The sequence below is a fragment of the Oreochromis niloticus genome, linkage group LG7, assembly GCF_001858045.2.
Source record: "Oreochromis niloticus isolate F11D_XX linkage group LG7, O_niloticus_UMD_NMBU, whole genome shotgun sequence".
Taxonomy (NCBI): domain Eukaryota; kingdom Metazoa; phylum Chordata; class Actinopteri; order Cichliformes; family Cichlidae; genus Oreochromis; species Oreochromis niloticus.
The window spans coordinates 35,222,898-35,240,290 of NC_031972.2; the positions used below are offsets into that span (position 1 = coordinate 35,222,898).

Below are 17,393 nucleotides of genomic sequence, written 5' to 3' on the forward strand. Positions count from 1 at the left end.
ATGTTTCTGGAGCTTTTAAAGACTGGAGACGTTGAGGAACTGGAGAGAGAGTAATGTAATGAAAATATGCAACTAAATTTAGGAATGTATACAGTACAGACTATCCTGTACTTTTATATATATATTTTTTTTTTTTTAATTTCCTTTAGTATTATTGACATTTATTTTATTTATTTTTTTACATTTTTTTATTTGTTTTTGAATGTCTTATGTTCTTAGTACTTTCTTACTGCCATATGTTCAAGTTGTTCAAAGTGTTGGATGTTTATGAACACAAAATTCAATAAATATATGTTTAAAAAAAAACAAAGAGTAGATTTTCAGGGCCAGATATTCTCCACGTTTCAAACACTGAAACACATTTATGAAGCTCCAGAATCTGTTCAGCTAAAGTCAGAGAAGTAACATTGTAATGCAAAGGATACTACTGCAGAATCATATTTAGGAAAATTTAAACCTGAATGTAAATGTAAGATATTTTAGTCTGAAAGAAGTTATGGAGATGTTATTGTAAAATAGCTACACACTGTCACACTTCTCAAAAAAGATTGTTATAAATATGGCTAATTCAACATGGCTGACCCCTCATTAAAAAGCCAAAAACAAAACCACTGTATTTTTAATATTGATTTCTTTATGCAAACAAGTCTTATATGTAGTTGTAATACAAATAGATTAATTCCATCAGGACCAATTCATTTAAGCACACTTGATATGTTAGGGTACATAATCCCATGTTCAAGAAAATTGCAAACACTGGATGCTAATATCTAAAATAATGATAGACAATATTGGAAAAAACACATCTGCGTCTATACATCACAAAAAGCTGCTTCCCCTTGGTAATTCTTCCTTTTCTCAATGATTAAGTAAAAAATGAGAATGATAAAAAAAAAAATCAACTTCTACATTAAATTAATCTTGATTTCCTGATCCCAGCATTTGCAGTGATCTTACCTGTGTTGTTTCAGGATGGTTGGTGATGCTGAGGATGCAGAAAGGGGGGTGAAGGGGAGAAACAGCTTTATACCCAAGAGACAATTCAAAACCAAACAGGATAAAAGAAAGTTAAGACAGAAGAAAACATCTCACAGTAACACAAATTGTCACCATAACTTGTTTTAACAACATAACGCTGTTAAAACAGAATAAGTAAAATGATGATCAATGTTCAGTATAAATCTCACTGGAGTCTAACCTGCTGTTGCACAACATGTTACTTCCTGTGGATACTTGTGACATAAAACCGCCATGAACTGTCATTCGTTGTGTAAAAGGTAAATGGACTGATTGTTTTATTTCTGCTCTCCCAGAGCACTCAAAGTGCTTTGTACAACATGTGGCACATTAATCAGATTATTTCTGTGTATTTCTGGACTCTAGCTTTTGTTTCCTTTTGTATTTTGTTTTTCTTTGGCCAAATAAAAACTTCTCTTTTACTTTAAATCGGCAGCTTTGTTGTCCCAAATTTCAATTCCCTTCACACTCCTTTCCATGCTTCTACAATTTACATTCAGTATAGACAATGCAGAGCATACAGAAGACAGAGTACAGCTAAAGTGAGAGCAGAAAAGGTACAAAGTTTCTGAGAATAACAAAGGAGTGTAACAGAACAGAGCTTCAGTCCTTCCCTGATCTCCTTTGAGGAGCAGCAGCATCACTTAGTCTCAATAATCTGTTTTCTTCTGCTTTGAGTCTCTCTGCTCTTCTTCCCTCTTGCGTTTCTGGACTTGCTGCGATCCCTTCTCATTAGAGGGAGCTGCACTCATCAAGGACTGAGAGGATCCCTCTCCAGAAGACGGATTACAGGCAGTCTTTAGGTTCTCATACAATTCCTTCTTTTCTCCTCTCAGTGTTTTCTGTACTTCTTCAATCGTGTCTTCATCTGCCAGCCGATGAAGGAGAGGTCCACAGTAAAGCCTGACAAAGCAGAAAATCTCGGTTAAAGTTGATGAAGTGTGTTAAACATCTGTGGAGCACATCATTGGTCTGGTGTTTACCGGGCACACTGAGGTTTTGGTAGAGGGGAACACAGCAGCTGGTTCAGGTGGAGGCTCTGCCTCATGCAGCACAGCCATTGGCTAAAAGCATGAGCCACATGGGGCTGCCAGTTACTCACACCTTCATCCTTTAAAGCTTTCATCTTCTTCTCAAACTCGTCCTCTACAGACAAGATAAGACAAAGATTCAGTGACACAGAACCAGAGACCAGCAGCAGTTTGTCTTCTTGTTCAGGCTGATGTGGAAGCATCAGTGCTGCTGCTGTCACACCATCCCTGACTACAGGAACTCTGACTACAGTCCATCTGCTGACTGCTTTCAGAGAGACTAACCTGCTAACAGCTGACTGTGAATAATAAACAGAATAATCAAATTTATGGAGCTGAAACTGTAGAGCTGTCACAAGTGTTCCTAATTAAGTGACTTGTAACTATGCATCTCGTTGTAGATATCCATCATGTTACCCAGTAAGACTTACCTGGACTATTGGGGTTAAACATGAACCCCAGCAGGAGGGCGTGGAGGCAGTGGACAGTTTCAGATTTTGGGTGGTGTTGTAGCCTCTTGAACCAGAAAACAGTCACACAGACTGGCAGCTTCAGCTGGTCGGGGATGTTTTCTAAGGCTGAAGTCTGAACCTGCAGAGCTTCTTCAAACACCCTGCGACGCAAACCCTCAGGAGCCTGCACAGAGAGGGACCACACAGACAAGATGCTCACATGTACCACAGAAACACATCTATGACCTGTCAGAGTAATTAAACACATATTTCATGATTAACCTCAGTACCTCATGCAGACGCTGTAGTTCCAGTTGTTTCTGTTCATCACTGCTCACTTTTGGCAGGAGAGGTTGCACATCTATTTTATGATCCCTGTCATATTCAGTGCACATCTGACCTCCAATTAACAGCCCATAGAAGTACTGTCTGATACGATAAGCTGCTGTGTAACTACTGTGCTGTGAAAAGTCCTCCACAACTGGAGTCAGCATCATTGTCTTCTGATCCACAACACTTGTGACGAAAGTGGTGAGTTCTCCACCCATCATATTTTCATGCATCCACAAAGGCAGATTAAAACTTGTTTCTTCTGGTTCAACATATTTTTGAATGGCAAGTTTGAATGTTTCATTTTCTTTTTTACCAACATGATGACTCAGTTGGTAAAAGATGTGACTCAGAGCACGTTCTCTCTTCTGTGAGTCGTTCAAACCATCCAGATTCACTTTACTTAAAAAGCTGAGCATACCATCCAGTCGTTTAATGCTGTACTCACCAGATGAAGATGATTCTCTTGCAAACCTACCTCTATCTTCTAATCTTGAATAATCATTTCCTGCTATTGAAGCAAAGACTGGCATGAGAGCAGGGTCCAATTTAAAATGCTCACAAAACTTTGAACGTGTGTAGAGCTTAGCAGGAATTTTTCCATCCTTCTTTCTTTTCCACTCAAAGTTGTCAAGATGAAGGAAACCTTTGTCCACATCATAGATACAGAAATCTGTGTCAGTGGCCAGCACAGGACATTGTTTCTGATTTGCAGCAGAAAAAACTTCAGGGTCTGCCTCTCCTAAACACTGTTTAAACTCTATGCCTTTCTCCTTCAAGATTTCTATGAAGACATCTTTGACCAGAGGTGGTAAGACGTTACATCCTTTTGGTACGGCGTTGGGCTCAGTCTTGGCTACTGCCTTTGCTTTTTCAAGTCTATTTCCAAGGCGAGACACAACTGTTTTGTGCTTGTCAGGATCTGAGCCTCCATCCAAGATGATGTACGGAGTGACTTCACAGTCCTGCAGAGTCTTAAAGAAGTTACAGACCTCATCTTTGAATCCAGGATAATCTCCTCCACAGCGCTGGTCCAGCTTTGGATCAGAGTTATAATACAAACAATAGTACAGAGCTGCACCATCAATTATAATGCCTGTTTTTTCTACTTTAACCTCTTCACAAAGACACAAATAATCTATCATTTTCTTTAAGGTTGAAACCCCCATGATTTCTTACGGTGTGGTGAAGGTGAGCGGTAATTATTGCGCTAATGCCTTTGTGTCTGGTGATTAGTCGATGCTAGCAGTGATGTCAGCAGATCTGATGATGCTGATAGAGCTGAGGGTGCACCACCAGATGTTCTAATACTTTTCAAAGCAGTGGAAAAATGTTGAATCGACCTCCTGACTGATCAACTGGAGACTTTGTAGGAATTTCTACAAAAAAAAAAAAAAGATTACTGCTGTTTACAATAGTTCAGTCTGACTAACAAGAAAAAGTTATTATTAACAGGTGATATGCATGGTCTTACAAAAAGTGCCAACAGACGCCATGAAAAACAAAGTAAGTCTGAATTCAGGATGATTTGTTAGTTTCCATATAAGATGGGAAGTGGAGATGAGAGGGTTATGATGACGTGAGGGGACGATGGAGGTCAAACAACATTTGTGTGCCCAGACAATATTTTTATTTCTTTTTGTTTGGTTCAGTCGGCACTGTATTAAGACCTGTTATCTGAAAAATTTTCAGATAACAGGTCTTAGGATGAATTTTTTCATCCTCTTATTTTCTGCACCATCATCACTTCTAACAGAATTGCAACCAAGGAATTTGGCTATGCTTGCTATGCTTCACAGGATCTGAACTTTCAGGGAAATTCTTAGAAAAAAAATCAGTTTTCAGGGCAGAAAAAATTATTACAGCAAAGATCTGTGAATACAGAGCCTGAACATGTTTCTCTTTGCTCTGAGGTTTCTAACTGTCCTGCTGTGATGACGCAGATCAAACTCAGACCCCGTACAGATGAAAACATCTGTTATGAAACTATTTTCAGTCTCTGAAAACTCTTCAGGAAAAGCATGTTTAACCCTCTGGGGTCCAGGGTATAATTTGCCATTTTTAATTTACTTTACTTTGTTTGGTATCATCCTCTTCAGCACAACCTCACGTGTCTGAATTTACAGTTATGTTTTCATTTTGACATACTGTATTAACACAATTGATCTAAAATCAGACAAAAAACATAAAATCAGAGTAGAAAAAGTTGTATTTTTTACTGTAACAACCACAAACATGTTTAATGAATCATATTTCATAACTTCAAATGCAAATATTAATTGTCAATTTTAAAATCCTATGCACAAGTTTTGCAAACAACAAAGTTATTTGCATTCATTTACCTTGATTTTTTAAATAACCATTTCAAACTATTTACAGAACAATCAGCTGTTCTTCAATAAGATGCCACAAATTATTTGTGCCACTCCAAAAAAATAATTTCTGTCCACTATAAAGGAGAACATCACAGCCTGATACCTGCAGGTCTGACAGCAGCAGGTGTATCACTGCTGTTTCTACCTGGAGACAGCAGTCGCCTCATTGTTCTGACACACAACACAAAACTATCCACAACACTACACACTTACTACACAAGACAACACATTAACTACACACTCCAAACACGCTAAACATCACAAATCTCACATCTCAAAACTCGCTCTCTCTCTTTTTCTGCTGTCTCTCTCTCTCGCGCGCGCGCCGTCACTCCTAAAACTTCCCGGGTTTTTGGGGGGGTTTGGTTTGGTTTTTTTGCTCATAAGCAGAGAGTGCTTGTTAACGCTGTCCTTAGACAGTAAACGTGATGAAACTATTGAGGAAAAAACGCCGTGTATATATTGTTTATCATATCTGGTTTTACGTGGCCTATCGACACAATTTAAAAACTGGCACCTTGTTGCTTTGTCTTTAAGTGGTCATGTGATTGGCTTACCACGACTACTTTATTCTTCCTCAGTCAAACACCAGCACTCATGCGATTGTTTTGCCCCCTGAGCTCCAGGTGTTGTGCTAGACAGTGATCGTGATTACCGTCCGCGGGAGCGCGCAGCTGCTTAAAGCTGTAGCGTCCAGATTACTTACAGCTACTTCCGTGCAACTGATATAAGATCCGGTAAGCTGAACACAGCTTCAACCGTCTGTTTGTTGAAAAATAGTAACGGACCGCGTTTTCTTGTTAGTAACTGTAACGCCGTTGTAACGATAGGAATAGTAATTAGTTAGATTACTCGTTACTGAAAAAAGTAACGCCGTTACTTGTAACGCCGTTATTCCCATCGCTGGTTATCTGCATTTTTATCAGCATAAGACACTCAGCAGCAGATTAGAAAAACATTTATACATTTAATAAATCACCAAATTAATACACGCAAGAAACGATCAAACCTGGTCCCACAATTTGAGTTTGTATTGCAGACTCGCTGCTGTTTAAATGTTTGAGAGCAAAGATTAGATTTAAAACAGACGTCAAATATAGACTCTGTCTACGTAGAGATTTGATATGAGGCCAGGACGTATAGTGGCTGTGTCCTGTTTTAAGATCATATATGTAAAATTGTTGACAGAACATCTCCAACATTTTGGTGCACACACAAGCTTCCTTACAAACTTCTCTCTGATAACTGTAGATACATATCGGCTGCAGTGTGCATTATCTTGACAAAAGTATAACACACTGAACCTGCTGATGTCATGTGGTGGAGGAGTACAAATACCTGGATACCCATATATACCACGGACTAAATTGGAAGATCAAAACAGAGGCTGTATACATGAAGCGGATGGGCAGGCTGTTGTTTGCAAGGAAGCTTTTGTGTGCACCAAAATGTTGGAGATGTTGTCAGTTGGGGTGAGTGTAGTGCACTTTGTTTTGGTCTTTTTGGAGAGAGAGAGTCTTTTGCAGGAGAGTTAGTTCTGTGATTGGCTGCACTTCTGAAGCTGTGGTGGAGAGGAAGTGACAGAACAAACTGCCATCCATCATGGATATTCCTGTCAACCCACTGCACCACGTACTTCTCTAAAAGAGTGACTCAGGTCTGTTGCCCCAAAAGATACAGGAAGTGCACTGATTTCCACAACAGAATCATGTCTGTTTTTAATGCAGTTTCCACTGAGCGCTTGAAGATCACTGACATCATGGCTTTTAGCCTAATTGTTTCTCCATGGTCACTGAATCTTTTGATATAATACATTTTGATGCCTGTAGAGGATGCAATATTTCAAGTCTTCACAACTTAACCCTGAGGAACATTACTCTGAAATTTTGGCACAATTTGTTAATGGAGTTTTTTGCAGATTGACCAACCTCTGCCCACATTTCAGTTCATCTCTGCTTCTCTAAAATTTTCTTTTAATATCGAATCATGTTACTGACCTGTTGCCAAGTAACCTAATTACTTTTAAAATGTCCCTCCAGCTGTTTCTTTTTAGAACCACTTATTTTTCCAGCCTTTTCTTGCCCCACCCCAACTGTTTTGAAACATTTTGCTGCCATCAAATTCAAAAGGAGTTCTTTTTAACGACATAGTCTAGGTTTAAACATTTGACATCTTTTCTATGTTACACTATGAATAAATAATGGCTTTGAGTTTTGCAAATCACTGCTTTCTTCTCTCTCTCTCTTTTTTTTTTTTTTTTTTTACATTTTACACCAGAGTCCGGTATTTTCAGAACTGGGTTTGTACAATCTGTCTGGGGAAAAGTGATCTGCTCTCTAATGTTAACACTTTTTTCAGCTGTGCACTGTCACAACACCAAACACACACTAAACCACTTTATGTCCGCTGCACTGTACTGAGCCACTTCAAGACTATACTGTTTTTTCTACATTTAATTTTTTAATGTAAATGTTTTATAGTTGTTTATCAGTATCAACTGCTGTACCGTTTACATAAATTTAGTTTATGACAGATTATATATATCTCTATATCTCCATATACATACATACCTATCTATTTATCCATCTATCTATCACATCCTCCATTTAAGTACACAGTATTTTAAATTAAGTATCAGCTCATTCACCTACATTACTCATAAACCGCAGCGCTAATAGCTGCTCCCTCAAGTAAACAAGGGAGCCATGCGCCACACAGTTAAGGTCTCCACTTGTTTCAGAAAAAGCATTCCGTCGTTTGCTTGTTTGATCATGCTTTAAACATATCAAAATGCATAGTGGATTACAAGCACTGGTACCGAATAGGCTAGCACTTAGCAGCAAGGTGAATCTGTGATAAATTAGCGTGGTCTGCACTTCTTCTTCTTTGATTGGGTGAAATGAGTTGAAAGTAATTGGATGAGGGAACCATGGGGCGTGCCCTGCATAATTTCAAGAAAACAGCGTTTTCTGCCGAGTGACGTACAAAGCGGCGGTCAAAGACAGATAAAAACAGCGTTTTTTCCGCTACTCAGATGGGGCGTTCAAGGCGCCAGTCTGTGGCGTAAAAAACGGCGTTCTGTCAGGACAAACGCCGGGATTTTTTTTTACGGCGTTTTGAATAATTAAACGGCGTTCTTTACGCAATTTCTTAACCAAACGGGTTAGAAAAGTGTCGATTATGGGCCCTAATGGCTTGTCATACTTCCCGCTGTAAACACCACTGTTTTGTTCAGAAAGAAACATCGCATGTATTTTTTATCATAACTTTGGTTTTATGTGGCCCATCGACACAATTTAAAAAACTGGTATATAGTTTGAAGTCCGCACTCCCGACTCAAGTTGAAATAGAGACTCTGAGTCGCTGCATCTTGTAGCTGTGTCGTCTTAAATTGGTCATGTGATTTTGATGCGCCGGGGCGTCCGTCGACCCCAGAGGGTTAAAAACTAATAACTTAAAAAAAAAAAAATAATAAAATAACATCGTTAATGCTTAGTTTCACTTTCACTTCGCCACGAACTTCAGACAGAGTTTATCTGAACATCAGAGTCAAGGGCGTAGATTTGGTTTTGGCATTGGTGGGGACGGATGATTCAACCACTGAACCCTGCCCTGTTTCTTTTTTTTTTCCTTTTTGTCTTTGCTTCTTGATAAAAAAAAAGGAGAAATATACTTGCCTACATATGCTATTCTACATGCTTTTAAACCATTTAAAATCACAATTCATAGTTTTATATGTGAATTATATCATGTTAAATTACTATTAAACAAATGACTGACTAAGTATTTTAGACTTTAGCTTACTTCAGCCATATTCCATATAAATTAAGTATCGTACAAAAATAAAAAATAGCTTCAAATACAGTCATGACAATAAAAGAATATGACTTTAAGGACTTAACAACATCAGTTATAGTACACCAACACCTCTTATACATTAGCACTAAGGGAACACTGAATGACCTGGTGGTTTTTGACCATAAAACTACTCATCTAAGATGAGTAAAAGATCTCTCAGCAGAATTATGCAACATATGAATCACTCATCAGTAATGTTTGTAGGGTGAGTGCATTTTTAAAACAATTTGTACAAACTGCACTACAAGGTGGAATATTTGCAAAATCATGACTACCTCATGATATATTGTCTAAAAAATTAATCCTATGAATATGTCAGTACCATTAGGATGAAATTACTGTGTCACCAACATTTTAACGTTAGACATATAATTTTAACAGCCTCTGTAAACTAATATCCTGGGTTAATCGAGGCTGCCGTTTTCTCTGACAGTTTCAATTTTCATTCAGTTTCCAAAGCACGTTATTCATGGTTACATACAATTTTAGACTGATGTGGGCCAAAGCCTAGCCTGTAACGCTATTATAATGCACACATTTTATGAGTGAGCTTGACTTTAAGTGACTTACAGGTTTCTTTGAAAAATACTTTCTTATATCCAGGTTCTTCCTTTTTGCTGCCATCCTCCTCTCCTTCTTGCAGGTCCGCGCAGCGCAGGCTTGCTGCTGCTAAAACTAAACAGAACTCCCTGAAAGGCACAGCCAATCACATTGGCCATATTTGTCACATGAGGTAGGACTCCAGTAGAGAACCTAATTTAACTCTTTCTGCACCGCTGGGTGAATGAGACATTGACAGAACGTTTCTTTCTTTCTATCGGGTTTGTTTTTCTTTACTCGAAGAGACCAAATTATTGGTGGGGACAATTCAATAATCGCTGGATATTGGTGGGGACATGTCCCTTCCGTCCATGCCAAATCTACGCCCTTGATCAGAGTCCTCCTTCCTTCTTTAGCTCTCTATCTCTCCAGCCTCTCTCTCCTACCTGCTACAATCACTATGACATCGCGAGCGGATTCTCACCTTTTGGTCTGCAGCTGAGAGTCTGAGCAGCTCCGACGAGTCACGCTTCAAAATGTCGTTGCATTTACTCAATAAGTCGCACCATGAATTTTATGTCAGAAATCACGTGGTCTCTAGTTATCGCTTTTTTTGTTTGTTTGTTTTAATGTGGACCAATCAGAGTCACAGAAGTAAACGCGCGCACTCCTGAAGAAGTAACATGATAGGTTAGCTCATCTGCTCACAAACAGCATGAACTCTGACATCAGAGCATCGCCTTAATTTGATGCTAAGTTTGCTGAACCAGTGAACGTGTCAGTGCAAAGAAGTGAACCTGCACATTAAATGCCTCAGATATCTTAACAGAAGAAAAGGAAGGTGCAACTTCAACAGTTTACCTAAATTTCTGTACATGATAAAAGGAAAAGAAATGTTGAAATGTATTTTAAGTGTTCTGGGCAACAAGTACTTTTGGAGTACTTTAAAATAAATACAAACAACACTTCTCTTTGTTATATTATAATTACACATTTATATTTGGACTGTGGACAATGATGCACTTCAGTTGTTGTGTTTACCGGTGAGTTGGTTTCCAAAGGGAGGAGGTTTGACATTCCCTCATTAGGAGGCAGGAGGGAGCTGACCCTCAGACCCAAAAATGTTTGTGGATTCATGGCCCACAACACTGTAAAAAGTAGTGGCTGGTTAACTGGGGACTTAGTTGTTACAACAGTTCAGTCTGACTGAGAAGAAAATGTAACAAAGCTTTCAGAGGTCAAAGCAAAAATAATTATTAACAGGTGATATACATGATCTAACAAAAAGCACCAATAGAAGCCATGAAAAACAAAGTAAGTCTGAAATCATGTTGATTTTTTTAGTTTCCAAGTGGAGATGAGAGGGTTATGATGGTGTGAGAGGATGATGGCAAACTAGACAAGAGAAACAACATTTGTGTGCTCAGACAATATTTTTATTTCTTTGTTTGGCTCAGTTTGCACTTTATGACATTATGTTTATTACATTATTTTTCACTTGTGCTCTGAATACTTTGCAATATCTTCTTGAAGTCAGATTGAACTATTGTAAATGACAATAATACTGAAAAGACCGCGCTGCTTTCTAAGGTTTTTTTTTAGGATTTATAAAATCTTTGAAAGTCTGCAGTTCATCATTCAGGAGTGAAGTTCAGCATTTTTGCTTTGAAAAGTTTTAGAATATCTTAAAATATATAAAAAACCAACAACATTAAAACTTGTTATTTTCATTGTTTTCATACAGTATATCATTTTCTGTTATTGATTTGTTAAATACATATTTCTTTAGTTCAAAAGTCAATACATGGTGTCCAGCTGAGTGGACATGTTTGTAACTCCATGAAAAATAGATTCACAAACAAAATTTCAATTACAAATATTTTCTAAGCCCAAAGAGGAATACATTTCTTCACAGAGGATCTCATAATTCATGCATAAAAGGGTTAATAAAAAGAATGAATTAAATATAAATAAAATAAACATTTCTATTTAAGAAAAAGCTCTTAAAAATAATTTTCTATATAACAAGAAAAAGAGAGAGAGCAACAAAACATGACATAAAGGTAATAAATAAAAGACACATCATGAAAAAAAATATTCAAACCATTTTAAAACCATTTACTTATTTTAATACATTCAGAAACAATTATAAAACTAAGAATTTCTTCTTCAAGCGTCCTGGAAATAAACTTCAAACAGAAAATATAAAATGCTTCAGTTTCTACTTGTTTTGAATGCAGAGTCCTAAATACAAAATCCACCAAATGTAAACAAAGAAATCTCTCATCTCTGTAATAAACCAACACGTTCTCACTCCCAACTCGTCAAATTTGTGACGCATGGTCATGCTTCCTCTGCTTTAGATCTGTTTAGATCTAAAGTATCCAAAGTTGAGCTCTAATGTTTCTTCACCCTTGTGTGTGTGATATCTGATTTCCTACATGCTGGCAGAGCAGAGCGGCAGTTTGTGCTCACAGATGGTGATGGTGTGGAAAGACGGTGGTGTTTCCTCAGAAGAACTAGCTTACAGATATGTTTTTCATGACAGAGGCTCTGCAGAGGTTAGACAAAGCAGAGAAAATATGTGCTTTACATTTCACTGTGATTTACTGGGATATTTGTTGCCTGATGTTTAGCAGGAATGGAGAAATGGAATCAAAGGGAGATGTTTTTGATGTTTTTGTAATGATGTAAGTTAACCTTCAATATTATTTATTTGCTTGGTTATATTAGGAGTGTTTCTGAGTGAGGGAGAGAGGAGTCATCATCCAGGTAAAGTGATGTGGATCAGTGGATACACTTGTCTCCCCTTTAAAGGAGACGATCCGAGTCATCCTTAAATGTTAGTGCTTTCAAATACACAAACATTTTTAAAGGACAAAAACGAACATCCAACTTTGACTGTAACACAAAATAAATCTTTGCATGTGTGTTTTCAAACTCTCAGATGGGCAGGATATCAGTCTTGGACTGTCTAACCTGCAGCACTGAATAACCACCACACATGAGCATGTTCCTGCAGCAGCTTTGCTTTTGGTAAGTAGAGTTACCTAACTACAGTAATTCTAAACACATGCCATCCATTTCTAACAGTCTGGTTACTTCCTGTCAGTTATTTTAGAAACCATGTGGTCACCTGACCTAACACTGTTTCTTCTTCTTCCCCTTAATGTTGAAGTGTTAAATGTCAAATAGCTGGAGAGGAAATTACACCAGTGTACTGAGATGTTTCACCAACACGTGCCAGACGCTGTTCCTTCATGGTGACATCACCAGAAACAGCCCCGCCCACCTCAGGACTTCGCCATTAATCATGATGATTATAATGATGACAGCAAGCGGAACTAAGACTGTAAAAATCCATGACCAGAATGTTTAGATGCTTTCTAATTATTAATGAATACTGAGAGCCTCTTTCTGAGTTTTGTCTGTTTTTTTTTTTTTTTACTTCATTTGTTACTAACAAAGTTCACCAAACTTCACACGGTTTATATTCTGTATGTTCCCATCTTTACCAGCCACACTCTAACTGCATTTAAGAAAACAAACCATAGAAATCGTTTTTTTTCTCTTTTGCAATTGATGATTATTCAGTGAATATACTGCGCTGCTTCCTTTTATTGCGTCACACATTGCTTTAAGTTTTTCAGTGTCCAGTTATTTTTTACTGTTGTTTGAATTCACTGTATGTTTAAACCTGTAGACTGTTTAATGGACTGCTTGTCTTCCTGTTTGTAACCGCCGCCTGTTTTTGACTAAAGATTTGGATTTCTGACTTTAACACAGCCTCTGCGTGTCCTCCCTTTGTGTCCTCTTCCTCTATGAATGTGTTGCATGTGTCACAGATTCATTTATTAACAGCTTTCCCACAGTGAGTTGCATCAGCATTCATTCACAGCACATTGCAGAAGGATTCAGATTAATACAGTGATCTTATAGTCAGAATTATCCTGACAGACTGCCACTGTAAATTATCTTTCATCAGGTAAATTTTAAAGTTCAGTATTTCAAAGCAGGCGTTATGAAGAATCATATTGGCATTAGGACTGTAACAATATGTACTTACAAAGTCAAAGTTTTTTAATTATGCTAGAATATTGGAAGACAATCAACTTTTAGTGTTTTCTGCATATTAATTATACTGAAATAGAGATGGTGACCATAACTGTACAGAAGTATACTAAACAACTGACAATCTAACAGACATTATTGGCCTGAGCCGTCATGCACAGTGAGTCTGATCCTGTGCTGTGAGAGTCTGACAAGCATGTTTCTGGTCAGTTTGGAAGAAATAACATCACAATGTTGATCTTTTTTTCAATATTCCTTCTCTTTTACAACATAAACTGTGATCAAAGCTACTTATGTTCACAGCATGTAATAATACTGACAGTCCAGGGCATTGTGGTCTGTTGAGCTAGGGTTAGGGTTAGCGATTCAGACATATGTAATCAATATTACTCTTGCTGGATATAACAAACGCCTAGGAATTTGTATTATAATTCATGAAATATTCATATTCAGTATCAGTCATTTTATATTATAACCACGTATCCACCCAGGCTCATGGTGGGGCAGGGCTCTGTCCTGGGATGCTTGAGTGAAAGGTAATGTACACCCTGACCAGGTATCCAGTCTGTCACAGTTGTTTTCAATATTTGGTTAAAAAATATGAGTGAAAACAAAAATCCAACTAGGATTCTTGCGTATGATGGATGAAGTCTGTCTTTGACTGTATTGTCCAGCTGATCCATCAAACCCCCAGCAGGTGAATCTTATTCATGACATAACACAGTAACAATGTAAAAAATTAAACAGCAACAGTCTAAATGTAAAGTGCATTCTAAACTCCTCTTCAATAAATTATATGGATGTGCAGAGAGTCATTCAGGACTGTAAAACGTGAACTACAGAACCCAGAGTCTTCATCATTAAATCTCTGGTTGCTTCATTTTTCTATCCTATATCAGATACTTTAAAGATTTTAGTAAAGTTGGATTCTCATGGTGAGGCAAAGTGCTTTATGTGTGTGCGTGCGTGTCATGAACGGCTATAAAATGCCTTTAATTACAGAACAAAGCGGGGTTTGAGTTCGAGTTACGGCAGACTGTCGCTACTTCTAAATGGAACGCAGCCTTCCTACGGCGGACAGCTAATAACAGGAATCGGACGCGCGGTCCACCCTAGTCCACAGCAACAGCCTAGCATGACCTTAAAAACATATTCTGTCTTCATAACTATCAAAAACGTGAAATGATTTGCAAAGCGTGAAAGTGTTACAGTTGCAGAGAGCTATGGCGGTATCTTTGGAAGCTGTTTACATAGCTAATAATATACGATGTAACCATGGAGACAGTCAGTCACGTGAGCTAGCGGTGCATGTTTACTACAGTGAATAAGGTGATTGTGTGCACAGCGTCCACACGCTGCACAGGGTAAAGACATTACTTCAATATTGTGTTATATTTATCACCTCAGGTTCACCATTACAGTTTCAGCATACAAATGTACACTGTCTAAATATGAACACATTCAAATAAATCATGTCTCAGAAATAGGCACAGCTGTTAATGTTTGTCATTATAGTTTTATTTGTAAGAAAATTGTGAACTTCATTTTGTTTATCTAATCAAAGAACATTTGACAAGTCTGAGTCATTCCTTTACCCTATGAGAGCTGGAATAAATATATATCCTGACAGTTACAGTTGAAACAGTAGAGACAGGTAGAAATGGGATCAGATTCATCTTTGCTTAGTCAGATACCTCCTGTGTTCAGTCCATCATATTAAAAAACAAACAATAGCACGCTCCGTGTGATTTTGCATCCATTTCCAAATTGTAGTCAAGCAGCCCAGTCTCATAAATAGGTAACAGAAATGTCTCTAATGTAGACGTGTACAGTGTAGTGTAAGCATTAAAAGATCATAAAGGAAACACTAACATTTATGTGAAACTAATTTTAATAAAAAATGAACAGGTGCTTTATAGATTTAAAAGAAAGAATCTGAAAACAACACTTTTTTGGTCTAAGTGGTCAAAGTAGAAAACAGAACTGATGTTCAAGAACAAACCGTAGCATGCACTAATATTACACATCTCGATTGTTGTGGTGAACAATGTTGCTTTTAAAACCACATGCAGTGTGTGACCATGACTGTCCACTGAGACCATGAACGCCACTTCGCTGAAGCATTCTTCTTCTTCTTCTTCTTGCCATCAAAATGGAAGCAGACAGAGCACGAGCTGCTTTGATCTACTGAAAGGAAAAAGCAGAACATCTGAGCTGAAACCAGTCAGCTGAAACCATTAAGATGCAGTGTCTCAGGTAGCTTAGCCTGTTACAACTGTTGATACAACCTAAATACAGGTAAAACACAGTGTCGGGGAACTCCAGTGTGGGAACTAGTGGCTTTACGTTTGTAGTCATTTAACTTTCATCCATTCATTCATTTAATTCAGGAGGAAGAAATGTCAGGTTGGTGCAGGCTGGTTACATGCATTTGGTCCCATGCTGTCTTTAACTAAATGACTTGGTTCCCTTTTTGGCTGGGCTGTATGTGGGGTTATATCATGTTATTTGGGCAGGATTACCTTCCCCTGTTAGGCTTAGAAAGTTTCTCCATAAGCAGAGCTTCTAACTCTTATAGCTTTTAGCACATCTGTAGCTGTGCAGGCTGACAGGTTTTTGGTTGCTCTTTTTACCCCACACTGGTTGTGAGTGTTTAAATACCCCCACTAGTTCTTTCGGGTTGCAGTTCACTTGGGAGGAAGGGGGGGGGAGGGTCTGCCAGGACTAGATGAATAACAATTATCTGGGATACATAACTTTCATAATGCATGCATATATCGCTATCAATTAAACCTGGCCTGAGTGCTGCCATTTTTTACATTTAGTTATTTCTCTTAGAAATGCTGGATCTAAATAATGAATGTGTTACAGTTAAAGTGACACTGGTCAGTGTAAATGGCTCATTGGGACAAAGAAACCTTTAAATTAAATACCATCACCTGATATCGAGTGTCAAACAATATCAAAGCTGTAAAAGCTGTTTACAGTCAGAATTTATAAAAACTATGATTGTAAATAAATTCAAACTAGTGAGCTTTTCTCTTTGTGCTGAATATCAACACTGTGACTTCTTAGGCTGTAAGCTTTACTTCAGCACAACCAGTTGTAGAAGCCGTCACTCCAAATGTCTTTTGATAACAAGAAAAAAATACCTTTTCAGTACACGGCCTGAAGTTCTTCTCCAAACATCTTCTGCCATCGGCTTTGTCTACTGGTTAGAAGACAATAAACCACAAAAAAGATGATTTAGTCACTTTGTCTGCATCATGCAGCTCGAATGTGTCGTGTAACGATGTTGAATAGTCGTCGTTATCCCTCTGCTGTGTCAGTAGGATTGTACTGTACAGCATCTCATTGATATGTCAGGAATACACGATAACAGACGTCTGGTCTTACATCATTAAAATATAACGGGCAGGAGATATTTAGATATTTTTATATTTATATTACATTTTATAGCTGACAGATATTACTAAATAGATAGAATTTCCTAAATGGTTGATATACATGAAAAATATGTCCATAATCACAAATGACCATGAGAGCCAGTAGAATTAATTCAACTGGACACTCAAAAGACGTCCTTAAAAGCTCTTTAAGTGGCAGAACAAACGACCAAACAGTTAATCGCTTACTTGAGATGAAATCTGCTCAGCTACTTTGAAAACAGCTTCTAACTGGTTCCTCCTTTAACAGGATTACTGCTCAGGAGTAAGGCC

General features: G+C 37.9%; 1 protein-coding gene and 2 long non-coding RNA genes across 4 annotated transcripts; 1 reads left to right on the top strand and 2 right to left on the bottom strand.

The window, feature by feature from the left end:
• Positions 1–603: 603 nt before the first annotated feature.
• Positions 604–10,175, bottom strand: LOC102076965 (protein asteroid homolog 1). Its single transcript, XM_025908531.1, has 5 exons — positions 10,088–10,175; positions 2,791–3,867; positions 2,480–2,684; positions 2,001–2,163; positions 604–1,920 (listed from the first exon to the last, which is right to left on the bottom strand). Exons 2-5 carry the CDS (start codon positions 3,361–3,363, stop codon positions 1,668–1,670), a joined length of 1,194 nt encoding a protein of 397 aa, XP_025764316.1. The 5' UTR covers positions 3,364–3,867; positions 10,088–10,175; the 3' UTR covers positions 604–1,667.
• Positions 10,176–11,977: 1,802 nt separating this feature from the next.
• Positions 11,978–13,388, top strand: LOC102077532 (uncharacterized). 2 transcript variants are annotated; one of them, XR_002062854.2, is made up of 4 exons: positions 11,978–12,164; positions 12,337–12,445; positions 12,551–12,639; positions 12,782–13,388. It is a non-coding gene; the product is annotated as an uncharacterized LOC102077532 (long non-coding RNA). The 2 variants fall into 2 exon arrangements; XR_003220726.1 differs by lacking the exon at positions 12,337–12,445 and having other exon boundaries at positions 11,979–12,293.
• A 2,437-nt stretch (positions 13,389–15,825) lies between these two features.
• On the bottom strand, positions 15,826–17,393 carry LOC112847283 (uncharacterized). The gene is made up of 3 exons (XR_003220737.1): positions 17,310–17,393; positions 16,827–16,885; positions 15,826–15,858 (listed from the first exon to the last, which is right to left on the bottom strand). It is a non-coding gene; the product is annotated as an uncharacterized LOC112847283 (long non-coding RNA).

What these genes read in the sequence shown, in the direction of transcription:
- LOC102076965 (XM_025908531.1), bottom strand. Translation starts at nt 3,363, where the DNA reads ATGCCAGTCTTTGCTTCAATAGCAGGAAATGATTATTCAAGATTAGAA. An exon ending in AACTACAGCGTCTGCATGAG is followed by an intron (nt 2,685 to 2,790) that starts GTACTGAGGTTA and finishes CTCTCTGTGCAG; the next exon opens with GCTCCTGAGGGTTTGCGTCG. An exon ending in GTTTAACCCCAATAGTCCAG is followed by an intron (nt 2,164 to 2,479) that starts GTAAGTCTTACT and finishes TCTTGTCTGTAG; the next exon opens with AGGACGAGTTTGAGAAGAAG.